We start from the raw sequence: 15,229 nt of genomic DNA, 5'->3' as shown, positions 1-15,229 counted from the left end.
AAACAAGAATTCCAGCAGCCAACTTTTACGGCGTCCAGTCCTGTTATTCATAAGCGAGCTTCCTCTCTCACAAAGAACCTTTTGCACGGTTTTCCCTGCTGCCTCCAAACCAGCTGCTCGCGCTGTTGTATCCTGAGTGATGATGAGGCTCTGAAAGGGTTTTTTGGGAACAGATGGCCAGGGGAGAGCTGGGGAATGTGCCAGCAGAGGGCCGGGCGGGCTGCCAAGGCCTGCGGTGACTGAGTGCTTGGGCTTCCAGCTCGCGTGCTTTCCCTGCCCTCTGCCCTCCGTGGCGCCAGCAGGCCTTCCCAGCGAGTGCTCGGAACATCTGGAGTCTGGGGCTGCCAGGAGGGGGGGCCGCGGCGGCGGGGCGGGGGACCCTCTGTTCCAGCGGAGCTCCCATGGACTCACCAGCAGGCCCGCCTCGCAGAACAGCTAATCAAAACCACAGCACCCGAATGCGAACCAGGCGCGCTCCCAGCTGCAGCCAGAGGCCGCCAGGCGACTTAACCTGGTGTCAGGCCTCACCGGCGGCACACAGCTGGGGGTGCCCGCAGCTGATGACACCTCCCTGCCCAACCCACCCCTCACCACCACCAGGGCCACCACCAGCAGGCTCTTGGCTCCCCACAGCTAAATGAAGCCTCCACACACTGCAGCCAGGCTACTTACATAAGAGCTGTTGCTCCGGGCAAGGCTCGGCACCAGGCACTTGCTGGGGGCCTCCTGGGCACAGGCCACTGTGCTGGGCAGTGTGTGAGTTTCAGGCAGTGGGCTGGCCTCAAGAACTGAAGAGCTCAGAACTCAGAATCAAAGAGATAAAACAGGCTGGAAACTGAGCTCCATCACTTCCTGGTCATGTGGCCCCAGGCAAGTTACGCCCTTCTCCTGGCCTCAGTCTTCCATCTGTGCAATGAAGGAAGTGGTCCCAACTTTGGGGTTAGTATAACACGGGGTAGAGATAATGTGAGTGGAGTGCCCATAAGGGGACACGATGGCACTCACCACATGGTTGATGTGCTTGGTGGTGGTGATCTGCTGCACTGCTGATTAGCATTATTGTACGACCACATGTTATGCACGTTTCTTGGTATGACTCCCTGCACTTTGAAATCCGAGGATTTCTGGATGGGCTGCAGGCTGCACCCCATGCTAAGGGTGCAGAACCAGGGGTTTGGGCTGAAGTGCTAGAGAGGAAGGAATCTGTCACTCAGAAAGGTTGGTCCTTCCCCATCTGCCTTTTGGCTGGTCAGTCATTCACCCACCCTGGCACTGCCCTTTTCTGAGCTGTTCCTTCCTGGGGTTCCAATTAAGTTGTTACCCTGTAGCTATAAATTCATGAGATTTCCTCTCTGGCACTCAGCGAGAACACACCAGCCCTTTCTCTTATGGGGTCTTGTTTAATCCTTTCAGCAAGGCAGCAAGGCAGATTTGTGTGCTCTCACTTTACAGATGAGAAGACTGGGGATCAGGGAGGTCAAGTAACATGCCCAAGTCCACAGAGCGAGAAGTGACAGTGCCAGGACTCAAACCCAGGTCTCTGGCCCCAAAGAGCTGCACTTGCCTACTTCACAGTTTTGCTGAGGGCCGCCATAGTGTGCGTTCCTGGTAGAACTACAGAGCACCAGAAAATGGTAGCACTACAGAGCACCAAAAAGAACTACAGCGTTCTCTGGGGTTAGCCCCCACCCTACACAGACACTCCTTCTCCAGCGTCCCAAGGGCCACTGAGCCTCCACAGGGGCTTCCAGAGAGGAACCTGGCTCAGAGGTGCTCCGGGGTTCTCTGCATTCCTTAGGGTTGTCAGTTAGGGCATCAGAGGGGATTTCCCATGTCTCAGAGACTTTCTGAGCAGGAACAGCTGGTTTTTCTTCCTAAGTCGGAAACCCCAAGTTTTCATCCATTCCCAGTGTGTTGGGGAGAAGGGTGGGGTCTGGGAGAGCATGTTGAGGGTGGGGAGTAATTTGGAAAAAGAGAGATGAGGAGGAAAGGGGCAGAAAGTGTGAAAAGAGGGAGGAAGCAGCACCCCAGCCTTTCCCCCGCCTCGCCTCGAGACCACCCGGGGAACATCAGAGGCACGGTCCATGTTCAGGGAAAGCCAGCTCAGCTCACCTGGGAGGCTCCCCAGCCAATGACCCCTCCAGCCCAGGCCCTGCCAGACTTGTGGCCTAACAATGTCAAATGGGAGAAGAGAAACAGCAGCTGAGAGAACACTCCGTGTTAGAACAAACAGCTGGCGACAAACGTCTATGTAATTGGAATGCCAGAAAAAAATAAATTGCATCCATTTTTATGGCTAGTTGGGAATTTGATGGTGGTTTCCCACCCACCCCCCTTTTCCCCAGCATAGATGGCCTCCTTGGGCTTTGAAAGCAGATGGTATTTAACTTAATAACTGGGCTGAGGGGGTTGGAGATGCGAGCCACCAACCTCCCCCCAACCCCACTCCCATGTGAGAAGCATGACAGGGAAGCGGTAGGAGCTGGGGGCACACACCACTCTTAGTGGTTAGGTGATCTCAGGCAAGTTCCTTGGGCTCGGGGAGCCCCGGACTCATGATCTGTGCGTCAGAGTAACACCAGCCCCCCGCTTCAAAGGCTGGTGAGAGGAGCCCAGGAGGTGATATCCGGGAAGTGCCAAGCACATGCCTGGCACATGATCCACACTCTCCGAACATCAGATGTTGCCAGTATTCTCAGGGCAAACTGCCCTGGGGCCCCAGTAGTCTCTATGAGTGACTTTCAAATCTCTGTGAAACGCCCTGAGAAGTAACATGGGGGTCAGTCATTAAAGCAGAAAGAGGATTGAGGTGGGCTTGGCAAGGGCCTTAGAAATCACTTATGACAGCTCCTCACTTTTCAGAGACAAGGCCTTAGCAGGGCTGACAATGTACATGGGAAGTAGGAACAAAGCTGGGACAGTGTCCCTTGGTGGGCACCCTCAGGGCCATAGGTGGGACTGAATCCAGGCAGGGTGCGGCTCTGGAGACTCCGCCTCCCACAGTCCACAGAAGAGGCTGGCGCCCAGGGATCCTGTCCAAGGCCTGGGCTCAGCTGTCCAGACAGAAGGGGGCCCCTCCTACACACCCTCAGCTCACACCAAACCCCCCCTCACCTGACAAAATCCAATATCCCTGTCATCTTGTCCCTGGCACCGAAGCTACAGGGGTCTGCACCCAAGATGTTCTTCCAAAGAGGAGCCAGGCCATACTAGGACCTGCCCCCTGTCCCCAGAAAGCAGCAAGGAAAAGAGGGAGGACACAGATCTCATGAAGCTGCACTGGCTTAATTGCCACTTCTGGCTTCAGATCACCCACAGGGCCAGGAGCAAACCTCTCAGCCCTGCAGACCAGCCTTCCCGGCACTGGCACACACGGCTGCAGGCACACCGCCCGGGGGCGTCTCACTTGCTGGCTAGGCCTCTGGTACAGCCCTCAATTCAGCACATTCTGGTTCATCTTGTCTCCCACGCAAAACCAGGGCCTTTGAGCAACTTGAGGGCAGGAACTTACTGGCCGTTTATTGCCAGGGCTCAAAATATGCTATCAGTTTGAGTAGCTGTTGTTGTGGTTATTATTATACTACTTGATGGCTTAAAATTATTAGAAGACGATGCCCTGGTTTGTGCAAAATCAGTGCTTTCCTACTCCATAGGTCTAGGGTGGCCCATCCAGCCCAGGTGTGAAAAAACAGTTCTGCCTCCTCCTTGTCTTCCTCTTTCCCCTCCTCCTCCTCAGAAGTTCCCAGGAGTTGCTGCTTTAAAAACAGGAGCTGCGGAAACGTGGCCCAGAGCCAGGTGCTTAACGTGCATTATCTCCGGCTGCAGCTAGAGTCAGAACTGAACTCCCTAGAGTCCTTGCACGCCTCCCGCCCGTCTCTCTGCTGGGCGGCCTCTGACATGGGCCTCTGCACTACTGGGGCTTCCAAATGGAGCTCCAAATCCTCAAAGTCATGATCTGTGAGGCCCAGAAGGGGAGGATTCACTGGCCAAGGAATGCAGGTTCCGCACCCACTGCTGAGAAAGGCTGAGATGGGCGGAAGGATGCACCTGGGCTTGGAGGGGAAGCCAAGTGCACTTTAAATCTCATTCTTAATGCTTACCTGGACCCACAGCACAGCTCCTTGGGGTGCGAGGGACCTCAGAGGACACTGAGCTCAACCTCCCAAGTGGGCATCTTGAAGGAGGGCCGCCCAGCCTCTTTTGGACACATGAGCTCTGAGGAAGCAGTCCCTGCGTGGGACAGTTCAAATGGCCACCAGTCACACCAGCGATGACCACCACCATCGCAGCTGCTACAGCAGGTATCTGCTGCGGCCTCACAGCCTTTGGTCCCAAAATTTTTTGCTCCCAGCCTCCTGCAGCCCTGCCTGACAGGCCCATCAGCAGTCCTGTACCCTAAGGCTTTAAACCCCAGTTAACATGCAAGAGTTACCAGGAGGGTGACTGTGAAGCTAGGGGCCACCATGCACCTTGTCAGGAATTCCTTTACCAGGCAGACTTCCACAACCATAGACACATGGAGCGGCAAGCATGGCTCACTGGGGTAGGCCTGAGGTGGTCATCTCATTTTCCAGAGAAGAACAGCAAGGGACTCCAGCAGCCATGAGTGGCCGTGAGAGGGACAGTGGCCTGAAGTCAGGTGGAGGGGCCCCACAGAGAAACTACACACTTGTGATATCATTCAGGCTCAAACTGGGCCCACGCTTCTGTCCCAGGGCCATCTTTAAGGTGATGCCAAGAGGCAAGCCCCAGGGTGGTGGCCCAGGGACTGTGTGCTAATCCAGACCCTGTGTGGTGCGGACTCCAGCCCATGAACCCACCTCCTGGCCCAGACAGGGCAAAGCAGGTCTGGATGCAAGGCTCTAGTTCTCACTCCTCTCCCACCCTCCTGTGCCCCTGCAGGACTCCGGGCAATCTCCCCAGCCCTCCTGGGTCCCCTCCACAGTCCACAGCTTCCTGATGGCCCCTGATGGCCCCTGATGGCTAGAGATTTGTGTTAGAAGCAGAAATTCTTTGGTTTGCTTTTCCTTTTTCTCACTCTAACCACTCCTGGTTTCCAAATCCTCTAGACCATGAAGTGTTCAGTCGCTGCACAATGGTGGGGACTATGTGGTAAATTATTTTGTATCTGCACCGTGTCTGGTACATAGAGGGCACTCAATAGCTGTTCATGGAAGGAAGGAAGGAAGGACGGAAGGGAGGAAGGAAGGAAGGAAGGAAGAAAGGAAGGAAGGGAGGGAGGGAGGGAGGGAGTGAGGAAAGGGCAGGGGAGGGGAGGGGAGGGAAGGGGAAGGGAAGGGGAGGGCAGAATACCAAGGAACACTTTGAGATTCCCATCTCTTGCTCGGGGAACCCCTACAGTAGTCACATGCCTTGTTGGGGGCAGGGGGTGGATACCTGCTGAAGAGGGTGAAGGGTAGGGAAGAGGGGCTCTTCCTCACTGCACATGCTATAAGTTCCTGGGCTTCCCTTGGCCCCTGCCTGGCTCCCAGGCTGTGATGTGGCAGGACTGAGCGCCGTGAGCACTGCGTACTCTCAGTCACCTCTTCCCAAAAACTCATAACCAGGTGCAATCTACTGGTAGACCTTTGCAAGTCTTTTCATAGAAATAGTCCCAGACGTGAGGAAAGAATGTTGGTTCGATCGTCCTGGGGATTTGTTCCCCAAACAGAATCTCTGTAAATGGAGGTGGGGCCTCAGAGGCCCAGGCTGGGAGGTCACAAAAGGAAGAAAATAAAACTGGTGAGGTTCCAATTGCAATTCAAAAGCCAGGACATATCTAAAGATGTGCTCCTCATTCAGGCCATCTCAAGCCCCCCCAAAAAAGGGAAGGACAAGCAGCCCCAGGAGCCAGGGAAGTACCCTCCCCTGGGGCTCCAGGCCACTCAGTCTCAGGGCCCACGAGTCCACTCCTGGGGCAGGACATCTGCCGAGGGGACCAGCTAAGGCCAGCTATGCTGGGCTTCAGTGTGGGGCCACACATCCCTACCAAGAGAGTGGATAAAGAGGGGACAGTGTGAGCCAGACTGAGAGAGAAAGACAGGTAGACAGACAGGGAGGGTGACAGCTAGCAATTATGGCAGCAAAAGCATAGGTGCCCAGAGGTGGGACGCGGGGTCTGCCTGAAAGGGCCGCCTGGGAGCTTGAGGGTTCCAGCGACTCCAGGGGTCCCGAGCTGGGAAGGAATCTGGCTGCTTGAGATACCCATACTTGCAAAGGCTGCCAGGTCAAATCCTGGCTGTCCAGATAAAACTATGGAAGGGGCTGGTCTGGGAAGGGCTGGAATTATGAACACCGGCCCCCATGGGGAGACGCCAGGCCAGCCAGGGCTTCCTGAGGGGTTTCATATGAGAAATGTGTCACCACACATACGATGTGAGTCTGTGAGACCATGAAGGTCATTAGGGCAAAGACATACAGACCCCACCTCCCAGAGTCCCAGCTGGGTGACCTCCTCATCCAGCTGGGAAAGACAGAGGGCAGGAGGCAGGAAGTGCCCTCAGGCCCCGGCTGGGTGTGGGGGAGGGAGGGTGGAGAGGAAACAGACAGTTCCTACCGTGGAACTTCCATCTCGACCCCCAAAATCCCCCTCCAGGGCAATTTCACCACATAAGTAAGCCCCATAGGATGAGCCTCAAGTTCAGAGCTCAAGCATTTTAGGGGCTCATTACCCTGAGGATGGCGACCATGCAGACACTGCGCTCTCCTGCAGTGACTCCTTTCATCTTCACAGTGGCCCATGAGTGAGTATTTCCACAGTCCCCACTTATCAACAAGAAAACTGAGGCGGAGGAGGCTAAGCAATGGGTGCACGATGACACAGCTGGTGGGTGGTGAGCCGGGGCTTGAACTCAGGGCTGTGTGATGCTCTTAACCACAATCCGTAGCCTCAGGTAAAGTCCCAGACTCTCCACAATGGGGAGGTTGGACTAGGCCCACATGGTGTCTAAGATATGTTAGATCTGAGGTGATTTCAGGGGAAGCCAAGAGCTTGGCTCTGTCGGGCCTCTCCACCCAACTTGTCCCTCTTTCCTCACCAGCCAGGCATCCAGCCTCCTACCAGCCCAAGACCCTGCTCCAATCAAAGGGAAGGTGGGACCTCCATGCTGCGCTTCTGTCTTCCCTGGGTGAAGAGGAGGGCGTGGGGGTAGGGCAGTGAGGGGCTGAGATGGAGATGGGGCGCCTGCCCACTCTGCCCATCTACACCTCCAGACCGCCTGAATGCCAGGGGAAGTTCACCGAGAGTTTACAAACCTCCTTTGTCACTGAGCGCCGCGGGAGCCATCAATCACGCCCTAATTTACCAGTGTCACTTACCAGAGGAAAGCTGCCCAGAGCCGCCAGTGGCGCTTCCTCTCTTGCCCACTTGATGAGGATTTTGTCTAATTGGTCCACGTTAAAGCACTCCCAGGAATGCAACGTGCAGTTACCGTGGCAGCAGCAGCAGCGGGGAGCCCTGAGGAGGTGCCCTCCCTGGCATGAGCCTGGAGTCCGTGGGGGACCTCTGGGAAACCCGGAGAACCCACAGAGGGGCCTGCTGGAAAGGGGTCTGGAGAGGACTATCAGGGATGGGGGAGGGGCAGGCCAGGAAGGAAGAAGGCAGCGCAAAGGATGGATGGAGAATGACAGGGTCTGCCCCCTGCCCTAGGCGGGGACAGTCATCTTGCCTCACAGACATAGACTGGGTCTCACTCTCTGTTGCTCTCCCCGGAAGCCACGTGGGAACAGAGATCCAGAGGGCTGCACTAAGCCTTGCTCAGCACTGACCCCTGACTGGGAATGCCCAGAGCTTTGGCCATCTGGGGCCCTGTAGCTGCGCCCAACACCTTTCCTCCTGCACGCATTTCCCCAGCCACATCAGGCTTCGTTCAAGCTGTTCCCTCCGCCTCGGATGCTGTTCCCTTCTTCATCTGCCTGGTGACCTGGTTGTCCTGCTGGTCCCTGCTGAAACATCACTGACGCTACGATGCCCTTTCAAACTCCCATGGGCAGGAGGGTGGAATCTGTCTCTCTTCCAGCTGGGCTTCCACTGCCCCTAGCACAGGGCGCCTGCCCTCATCTACCTACAAGAGGGTCTCCCTGACCCTCTTGTGAGCTGCATGGGGACCAGGATCCTATGTTTGTCATCTTTATACCCCTGCCCAGTGTGCTCGGAATGTGGCTGGAGCTTCATCTGTCTCTCCAGAATGAATGAATGAATGACCATCACCCCCCTTAATGCATAGCCTCAGATAACCCACAGGCCAAGTCACCCTCCCAAAACCTGCCAAAGGGCTCTCCTGGGCTGTCACCCTGCTCAGGGGAATCTTGTCCTGGTATGACATTTATCGGGGGCCACCCAAGGAATTCAGCACCAGAGCACCTAAGGCCAGGAAGGGGCTTTGCAGATGAATAGTCCTCTCCCCTGGGTAACTGTTCAAGGCCACCCAGCAGCCAGTTACCAGGAGGAGAGACACACCTATAATCCCAGGCATTTGAGGAGCCCTGAAGCTGAGGCAACTCCCAGCAAACCTCTAAGAGCTGATCTCTCTGGCCCCTTCAGAATTCTGGGCATATGCAGGGCACCCCCAAGTTCCTGTCCCTGCCTCCCCTATGCTCCCTAGAAGCTACCGCCCACCAGGCTGGTGCATACCTTGCGCTTCTTGGCACGTCCCTCAGCCTGCAGGGTGCGGGTGCAGCGCTGCACACACTCGGAGAAGCTGAGGTTGCTGTGGTCGGCACTGTAGTCGAGGTCAGCCAGCCGCGCCAGGGACAGGATGTAGTTACAGGCGATCCTCAGGATGGCCAGTTTGGACAGCTTCTGCCCATATGAGTAGCACGGCACCTGAGGGGAGAAAGTGTCAGGAGGGGCTGCAGGGGCGCGGTGCCCAGCCTGGCAGGCATGAGAGGCGGCCTGTCTACGGTATATCTGGGCCGAAGCTTCACCTTGGTCTTGTGATCTGCTCTATGCACCTGCTGTTTACACACACACATACACACACACGTCAGCTCATCTGCTCTGAGATGTACCCACATTCCCATTTTGCAGGGGAAGAAACAGGTTCAGCTCATGCCTGCCAGCCAGTCAGTATGAATCGAAGCTCAGTGAATTTCCACAACCACCACGGAGCTCTGTCCTCCACCCTCCTGAGCAGGAATCTCTCTGAGAGAACAGGCATTTTGTTTTTTCAGCTCTGATGTTCCATTCATTCATTCAGCAACACCTGTTTTGCTGGGCACTTGGGGAGTACAACAGTGAATAACTTGATTCCTACTTCAGATAATTTATGCTTGAGTGAGGTTATAATGTCACACCTGGGACTCTGGGGACATACAGGAAGGAAAGTGTCAGTGCTCAGCTGGAAAGACACAAACATGACTGCTTTTCATCTTTTAAAAATCTTTTACTCGGTGCCCTCAGGACTTGGGGTGCTGCTGGGCAGACAACAGTGGCATAATACACACTCACGGCACTGAGCAAACTTGACACGTCTGTCAATGATTCATCACCAACTAGCTCCTCACTAATCGCACAGGGATTTGTATGGGGTGAAAGATGGAGCCTTTGATTTTTTAATACCTCTCTCCACCAATATTTGTGCTGCATGAGCAAAAAGCTCCAAAGACTGCGGTACACTGAACAGAGTTCTGTCTTGGAACCTGGAAATAGCTCCACAAAATCAACCTGATAGATGCTAACTAAGACCCCACGGTTCCTATAATGCACTGTTCACCTAAAGGGCTAAAAACCCAGCAACTATGGCTCCTGGTTTTCTCCTCGCTATGGCTCTTCAGGATTTACACGTGTCATCCATATCATTGATGAACCCGTATCCCACAGGGGGTGGGACGGCACGATGCATCTACACAAGTATTTAGTGAGCGCCCGCCATATGCCAGGCATTCTTTCAGTCCAGTGATTCTCAACCAGGAATGATTTTGTCCCCTAGGGGAGTGGGGGCATTGCAGGGACGGAGGTGGGGATGTTGCTAAACATCCTACAGCGCACAGGATCCTACAGTGCCCCCACAACAGAGAACTACCTGCCCCCAAATGTCAATAGTGCCAAGGATGAAAATCCCTATTCCTGAGCATGGAGAAAAAGCATGAACGAGACAGTCACCCCAGACTGGGGACCCTAAACACATCACCCACTTTGATCTCACTTTAAACCTCACTGTGTCCAAGAGCTTTCCCTGACCTCCCCTACCCTACACCAGGAGGGACAGCTTGCCCTCAATAGTGCCCTAATAGCACCCCATCTGTCCTTAACTGCCCACACTGTGGCTCTTGAGTGCTCAGTCTCCCTATGAACTGTGGGGGGAAGGCCTACGTCTGCAGAGGCTAGCACAGGTCCTGCCCGTAACAGGCCCTCAAAGGGGTTTGTTGATTGAGGCAATGAGTGAACAAATCAATGATCTCTCCCTCTGAATCTTCACTCTGGAATATTTTGAACTGGGCTCAAACACCTTTCTGATGATGAAGATGAAGCTATCTGGCATAAAGCTAAGTGTACCTTTTTGTAACATGGATTCAACTCCTGGCTCTAGCTTTGTCTAGCTGTAACACTCTGGGCAAGGGACAGAATCTTTCTGAGCCTCGGTTTCCCTGTTGTATCGGGAACAGGACTGACCTCACAAGGTGGTAAGGATTAAATGAGATGAGATGTGTGCATCGCATGGAGTAAGGCCTGACAGAGATCTGTGAAAGTGTTACGGTTGGTTTTGCAGAAGGTCCTGAAAGAGGGGCTCCAGAGGGGGTGAGAAGCAGGAGGTCTGGAGCCAGGACACGTGCCTGCCCCACCCTCCACCCTCTGGGGATGCTGAAACTAGGAAACCCAGAGAGGGAGAGGAAGGCAACAGAGAAAGCCAATTCCCATGCATTTCCACCCCTCACCCCATCTCCCACTCCCAGGCCTGGCTGCAGCTCCAAACCCATCCCAGAAATGCTGGCAGAACAATGCACTTTGCTCATTCCCAGCCAGAGTCCAGGGAATTCTGCTTTATCAGCCTGAACAAATAAACAAGGTCTGGTAGTCCTGGGGCAGGGAAGGGGGTCTCAGGGGCCAGCCAGCACTTCTGCCTCCTCTTCACCCCAGGGAGGGTGTGGCAGCCTGAGGGAGGCTCTGGGGACTGGGTGCAGCTCTGTGACACAGCCCTCAGCACTGTTTTCACACAGAGGCCACACTACGAGTTTCCCTTAAAGACCCAGCTCTTTGAGCCCTTGGCCTGTAACAGCTGGGCTTCCAGGGGGGAGCAGGGATTTTGGAAGGGATCTGTACCCTGTGATCCAGGGTCACTGTAGAACCACAAAGTGACAGCTGAGGCCAAGGCCAATCTAGAGGTCCCCATGCCAGGTTCTGGGACTGTTCTGTCCTAGATATGTCACTTTGCCCTATTGTCTCTGTCAAGCTCTAGATCTAACAAGAAGAAACCCATCCACTGAGCTCTTGTATATCTGACACCGTGGAAGCTATTTACAGGTAGTATTAGCCCATTTAAAACCTTCCCCACCATCTGTACACACAAAAACAGAGATGACATATTGGGCCCCAGATCACTCAGCTAAGACCTGGTTGGAGTCAGAAACTCATCTGACTGACACCAGGCACATAGCCACTAGGCTCTCCCAGCTCCCACCACCACACCAGAGGTAGCCACATATGGGACACCAAAGGCCTCTTTCAGGTTGCTCACCTCTCCTCCTCCCCAACCCCTAGGGGCAGCTCCTCACCACCTGGCCAATTCCAGATCCTCCTGGTGCCCATGCTCCAGGATGCAGCCCCTCAGCCCCCAACAGCCCAGCTCAGAGGCACCCCAGACTGGGCTGCCACTGCAAAGTGAGAATTTAGTACCCGTTCTGGTTCTAGGACGTTGAAGTATGGTGGAAAGAGCTGGTCTGAATTCCAGGCACTTAAAAGCGGTGTAACTGTGGGAAGTGCCTTCACTCCTCAGAGCCTCCGTTTCCTCATCTGGAAAGTCGGGGTAGCAATGCCTGGGCAGCCCACAGAGCTTCAAGGACTATATCAAGCAGCTTCCACTGGAGTCTGAGCAGCACAGATTCTCCGTGACTGTTGGGCCCAGGCCACTTTGCTGTTATTACCGTCTACTAAGGCCAGGCAGAGGGTGGATGTTTCAAATACAATGTCTGTATTCAACTTTTAAGCAGCCCAATGAGGTAGCAATGGCCACTTCCACTTTACAGAAAAGCATGTGATTCTCGGGCATGTAGGAATTTCCTGGATCTCTCAGCTGGTGAGTGATGAGCTGGGTTTTGAACTTGTGGCTTAGCTGGGCTCTTTCCAGTTAGCCAGCAGGAACTGCTTGGGGATCTGAATAAGTGTCTATAGCTTAAGATGGGGAGGTAGGCAGCCCACCCCACTGAGCTAGGGATGGAGATTTCTGGGCTGATGATGCCATGAGATCCCTCTTAGAGTATCCACAGCAAGGCCCAGAGCCCACCCACCCCCACCACCTACAGAGTCCCCCACAGCAGTTGTCGGCTCACCCTGGTCAGAGGACACGGGCCAAAAGAGGAGGCAGAATTACCTAGCTCCCACTCCCGACAGACTGCCCAACTGCCAGGAAAGTAAAAGGATCTGCCTTGTGCTCATCCCACAAGGATTTTTAAACTTTGGAGGAACAGACTTTGGCATTTTCGCAAGGTCCCATATGCCCCCAAAACATTCCACCCCACCCACCCTAAGCCCGACCCAGTTCCAGCAAGCATGAAAAAACATGAAGAGCACTGGCCTGGGAGCCCGAGGGCCTGACTCTACTACTGGCCAGTCAGGTGACCTTAGGCAGATCCATAAGCTTACAGGACCACAGTTTCCTCATCAGTAAAATGGGCATTAGAACACCTGCTACCTCAGAATGAGATCGCAGGGGCAAATGAGGGAAAAGTTCCTACAGAAGCAATGCTGAGAACCCACCAGAGAACGTAGGAAAGGCTTCAAAGCTCTCCATGCTCTTGCTTCTGTGCCAACTCCTGCCCAACCTTCAGACCCAGCCCAAGACGCCCTCCTGGAAGCCCACCAAGACTCCTGAGCCCACAGAGCTCCAACAGCACCACATCCACTACACACAGAAGAGCACCGGATTCCAGTGAAATTATCATCTGATCGTCTCATGTCAGTGAGTGCTGGATTCCCGACGTGAAGCCACTCTACCCAGAGCTGTTCAATGTCCTTCCCAAAGTCTATCTAAATAGGTCCTTTAAAATCCCAACCTCCTGCACTGCCACCAGGCTGGACCCTGAGAAACTGGGTCTTGGTCCTTAGGAGCTATGGCCCCAGGGCCAGACAGGCCTGAGTACAGATCCTGGTCACTCTGTGGGCTTGAGCAATCTGTGTCACCTCTCTGTAAGTGTCCTCATCTGTAAAATGGGAAGACAGCACAACGGACACCCCACAGCAGGCTCAGGTAAGGCCTCAGTCAGTGCGGTGAGGCTCCACAGCAGCCACCCTGGTGACTGCGGACATGAAGGAACAGGAGGAAGGCCTCTGTCACCCTTACCTACCTGCCTGGAGCCCCCAGTGCAAGCAGGCCTGTCCCTCATTGCCTGAGGGGATGGTGCACAGGCTGCTTTGCACTCTCCATGCCCTCCTTGCACCCTGTGGGGTTTCAGAGTGAGGGAGGTGCTGAGAGCACCATTCCCACGCTCCCTCCAGGGCAACCCTGACTTCACTCCATAAGGACCCACTGGGAGGCTCCAGGGGCAGCAGGGAGATAGCCTGGGTCCCAGTTGCTTGGCATGTCCTTCCTCCGTGGAGAGGACCACGGCAGAAACCCGGGCCCCGCACTGCCTTCCATTGCTGCCATCTTCCATCAACACTGAGGGGCTTTGAGGGGAGAGAGAAAATCCACACGCACACCACATGCCCCAAAGGTGGGCACAGCTTGTGAGACAGAAGGTCCTGCCACTCTGGCCCCGTCCCTCACCACTCCACAAGGCCGGCCTTTCCCTTTGACCCCTCCCACCTGGCAGGGAGCAGCCCCACTCCCGGGTCAGGCCAGCTGTGCACACATGGCCTTCCATGAGGCGGTGGGGAGGGCTCTGGTGCAGCTGCGCTGGTGGCATGTGCTATGGCCTGACCATCTGCCCCACACCACCCAGCCTAGACCAGACCAGAGGGCTTCTCTCTCTCTCACCTGCACCTCCCCATCTGCAGCCCTGCAGCCACCCTCTCTGCTCCCTTCCTGGTTGAGACGACGGTGGATTATGACACAGTAGGAGCCTGTCTGGCTTCCTCATGCTGAGGGGTAGTTGGCTCCAGGACATTAGACAGGCTGAGGAGCAGAGCTGTTAGGAGTCGGGGCCCTGGGAGTCCAACCCAAGCTCCACAGTAACAGCGGCCCACAACTACACAGGCTGCCACCATACATGGCCACGAAGCACCGCCACCCTGGAGTCTGGCAAACGGTGTGCCAAGGTAGCATGTAGCACAAAATCCACAAGGCCACGTGCAGTTTCAAAAGACCGGGACAACTTACATAAGCTCTCTGAAACTCAGTCACCATCTGTGAAACAGGCCAGGAGGTGCGATAACAGTATCTATTTCATTAAATGAACTAATACACATAACAAGCTTAGCACCACGCCTGGTACAAAGTAAGCATGTGCTCAATGCTAGTTTCTGTGACAGTTATTAAAATAATTAAATAATTCTTATTGCTTCATCTGTCAAGAGCCTTGCTCAGCCCTGAGGACCTTGGAGATGCTTAAGAAATGTTCACTGCTCTGGCTGTGCACAGTGGCTCATGCCTGTAATCCTAGCACTTTGGGAGACCGAGGTGGGTGAACCACCTGAGCTCAGGAGTTCGAGACCAGCCTGGGCAACATGGTGAAACCCCATCCCTACTAAAATACAAAAAATTACCCAGGTGTGGTGGTGCGCGCCTGTAATCCTAGCTACTCCGGAGGCTGAGGCGGAAGAATCACGTGAACCAGCCTGGGCAACAGAGAGAGACTCTGTCAAGAAAGAAAGAGAGAAAGAGGGAAGGAAGGAAGGAAGGGAGAAAGGGAGGGAGGGAGGGAAGGGAAAGGAAGGAAAAGGAAGGGAAGGGAAAGAAATGTTCACTGCTCTTATAGGCCTCCTTCCTTTCCTCACTTGCTCTTGCTCTTCTCAACACTGTGGATGAGGTCAGCAATATTACCATTTTACAACTTCAGCAACTGAGGCCCAGAAAGGGTCAGTGACTTGTCCACAGCCACACAGAAGGCATGCAGGGGAGGACAACTCAATGCC

General features: G+C 54.7%; 1 protein-coding gene across 3 annotated transcripts in view; it reads right to left on the bottom strand.

The window, feature by feature from the left end:
• The window catches only part of ATOH8 (atonal bHLH transcription factor 8), a 37,642-nt gene that overhangs the window by 18,411 nt on the left and 4,002 nt on the right, over positions 1-15,229 (bottom strand). For all 3 annotated transcript variants that reach the window (XM_033175336.1, XM_033175337.1, XM_033175338.1), the window contains exon 2: positions 8,633-8,824. In XM_033175336.1, coding sequence (XP_033031227.1) covers positions 8,633-8,824 — 192 coding nt within the window. The remainder of the gene's footprint in view (positions 1-8,632; positions 8,825-15,229) is intronic.

The sequence above is a fragment of the Trachypithecus francoisi genome, unplaced genomic scaffold (assembly GCF_009764315.1).
Source record: "Trachypithecus francoisi isolate TF-2019V2 unplaced genomic scaffold, Tfra_2.0 Lachesis_group17, whole genome shotgun sequence".
Classification (NCBI taxonomy): domain Eukaryota; kingdom Metazoa; phylum Chordata; class Mammalia; order Primates; family Cercopithecidae; genus Trachypithecus; species Trachypithecus francoisi.
Note: the sequence above shows the minus strand (reverse complement) of the source record. Positions and strands in the feature narration are given on the sequence as shown.